The following is a 2,388-nucleotide window of genomic DNA, read 5'->3' as shown; positions in this document are numbered from 1 at the left end:
TTTAATACACTTATTGATCTTGAAAATAATAAATGTTTTGATGTTGCTGGCAGTTTCTGAATATCTGTGTAAAATGAATGAATTTGAAAAATATTAAACTTTTCTCATATTGCTTGTGGTGTCTGAATTGACAGTAAATGAATTGATTAATCTTGAAAACATTATTATATTTTTTTCTCATGTCATTAACCTTTTCATTACTAGGCATTTTACATACTCAGTAATCAGGGAAGATAAGAAAATTTGACAAATACAACAAAAAGTATACTTAACAGATTCAATGTACATTTCATTGTGAAGATCATACAAATTTTATATTACAGAATTCAGTGTCAAAACTCCATATCAAAGGACATCAGTATGGTCTCCGAGAATAGAAAGAGTGGGTCTACCCTATGGTAACCAGAGGTTAGGCTTAAGCTCCCATATAAGACTTACTACCTTGAAATTATTGATAGAAAGCAGAGGTTTTATTTTTATTTTTAAATAACAACAACCACTAGCTAGCCAGTGAAATGACTGAGGTTGGAATTCAAGCTTTCTTACTCCCAATTGCATCTTAATCACAGACATATTATCCATCTCACTATAAATATTTTAAAACGTTTTTTTATATTTTTTTGTTTTAGGTATTTCAAGTGACACACAAACCTTAAATTTAGCGTCACTTTTACATAAGATCTCAGCGGTTCTCCCACCAGGTTCTCACCAGTTTAGATTGTTTTTTTTGGATATATGAGAAAGAAGTAGATCTATTGAGAAAGCTACTAAACAATGTGTTGAGCATCAGATTCACACATTTCTTATTTAAAAAAACTTAAAATAATAAAATGGTATATTACCTCTCCAGGCCGAATCTTGATGTAAAAATTGTTACGTTTGTAAGAAATCTTTAGGATCTTTGGCCAAGCAAATCGATTGATTCGAAGACGATCTCTGTAAATGAGTAGGCCTGATGAACATACTCCTACTAGTATATCCACACCTTCAGAATCTTTGGCTTGATGAAGGTCTACCCCATACATTGCTAGTTTTTTAGCATTTTCAAGATAATGTAATTCAGCATCTGCAGGTGACTGTCCTCTGAGAAATAATTAACTACTTATTATAATATTTATAAGGATAAAAATACTTCAGTCATAATAAAAGTCACTTCTGCAAGAATCAAATTATTTTAAACTGTAAGAATGTAGCATGTGAACCTTAAGTAATTTAGCACTATTTGGGCCACATAAACATACATAACTGTAAAGGTGGATTCATAAGTTAAGTATTTGAACAACATATGACAAAATATAGAAATACAATATTTTTCTTGTTGTACTTCACATCAAATAATGTTATCATAATCATTAACTCACGGAGAGGACAAGTACAAAAGTAGCCATTATACAGAACCTTACAAAAGTATTCACACCTACCAATAATGTCACATTTTGATGAAATACAAATAAACAATATTTTTTAATAAATTTGTGTTTATTCAAAACTCTAATGATCAAACTTAACACTGTTATGTGTTATGAATTTCAACAAAACCTGCAAAGAAAAATATATATATATTGAAATTTGCTGATTGCATAAGTATTCAGCCCCCAAAGTCAGTACTTAGTGGAATCACCTTTTACAGCAATTACTGCTGTGAGTCTTTTTGGATAGATCTCTACCAGCTTTTCACAATGGAATGGTGTAATATTTGCCCATTCTTCCTGGCAAAATTGCTCCAATTCTGACAAGTTCATTGGGGATCGTTGAAAGACTGTAATCTTAATGTCTTGCCATAAATTTTCTATTGGATTCAAGTCAGTACTTTGACTGGGCCACTCCAAGATATTCACTTCTGAAACCACTACAGTGGTCTTGTGCTTTGGGTCATTGTCCTGCTGAAATGTGAATTTTCAAGCCAGTTTTAGATTCTTGGATGCACTTTGCACCATCCATCTTCCCCTTAAATCTGACAAGCTTCCCAGTTCCTGCTGATGAGAAGCATCCCCATAACATGATGCTACTACCACCATGGTTGACAGTTGGGATGGTGTTGACTGGGTGATGTGCTGTGTTGGGCTTGTGCTATACATAACACTTTGAATTTCGACCAAAAAGCTCAATTTTTGTCTCGTCCGACCACAAAACCTAACCACATGTCTACAGTATCATCTACATGCTTTGTCACAAACTTCATACGAGAGATTTAAGATGATTCTTTTGCGTAATAGCTTCTTTCTGCTACTCGCCCATATAGGACAGCTTTGTGTAGGGACTGGGTTATTGTCGATGCTACTCGCCCATATAGGACAGCTTTGTGTAGGGACTGGGTTATTGTCGATGCCACTCGCCCATATAGGACAGCTTTGTGTAGGGACTGGGTTATTGTCGATGCCACTCGCC

At 34.2% G+C, this 2,388-nt stretch overlaps 1 protein-coding gene across 3 annotated transcripts in view; it reads right to left on the bottom strand.

Moving 5' to 3' along the window:
- LOC106472370 (protein 4.1-like) overlaps positions 1 to 2,388 on the bottom strand; it is a 60,179-nt gene that overhangs the window by 29,987 nt on the left and 27,804 nt on the right. For all 3 annotated transcript variants that reach the window (XM_013933008.2, XM_013933009.2, XM_022400954.1), the window contains one exon: positions 843 to 1,083. In XM_013933008.2, coding sequence (XP_013788462.1) covers positions 843 to 1,083 — 241 coding nt within the window. The remainder of the gene's footprint in view (positions 1 to 842; positions 1,084 to 2,388) is intronic.

Source organism: Limulus polyphemus, unplaced genomic scaffold (genome assembly GCF_000517525.1).
Source record: "Limulus polyphemus unplaced genomic scaffold, Limulus_polyphemus-2.1.2 Scaffold5276, whole genome shotgun sequence".
NCBI classification, from domain to species: Eukaryota; Metazoa; Arthropoda; class Merostomata; order Xiphosura; family Limulidae; genus Limulus; species Limulus polyphemus.
Note: the sequence above shows the minus strand (reverse complement) of the source record. Positions and strands in the feature narration are given on the sequence as shown.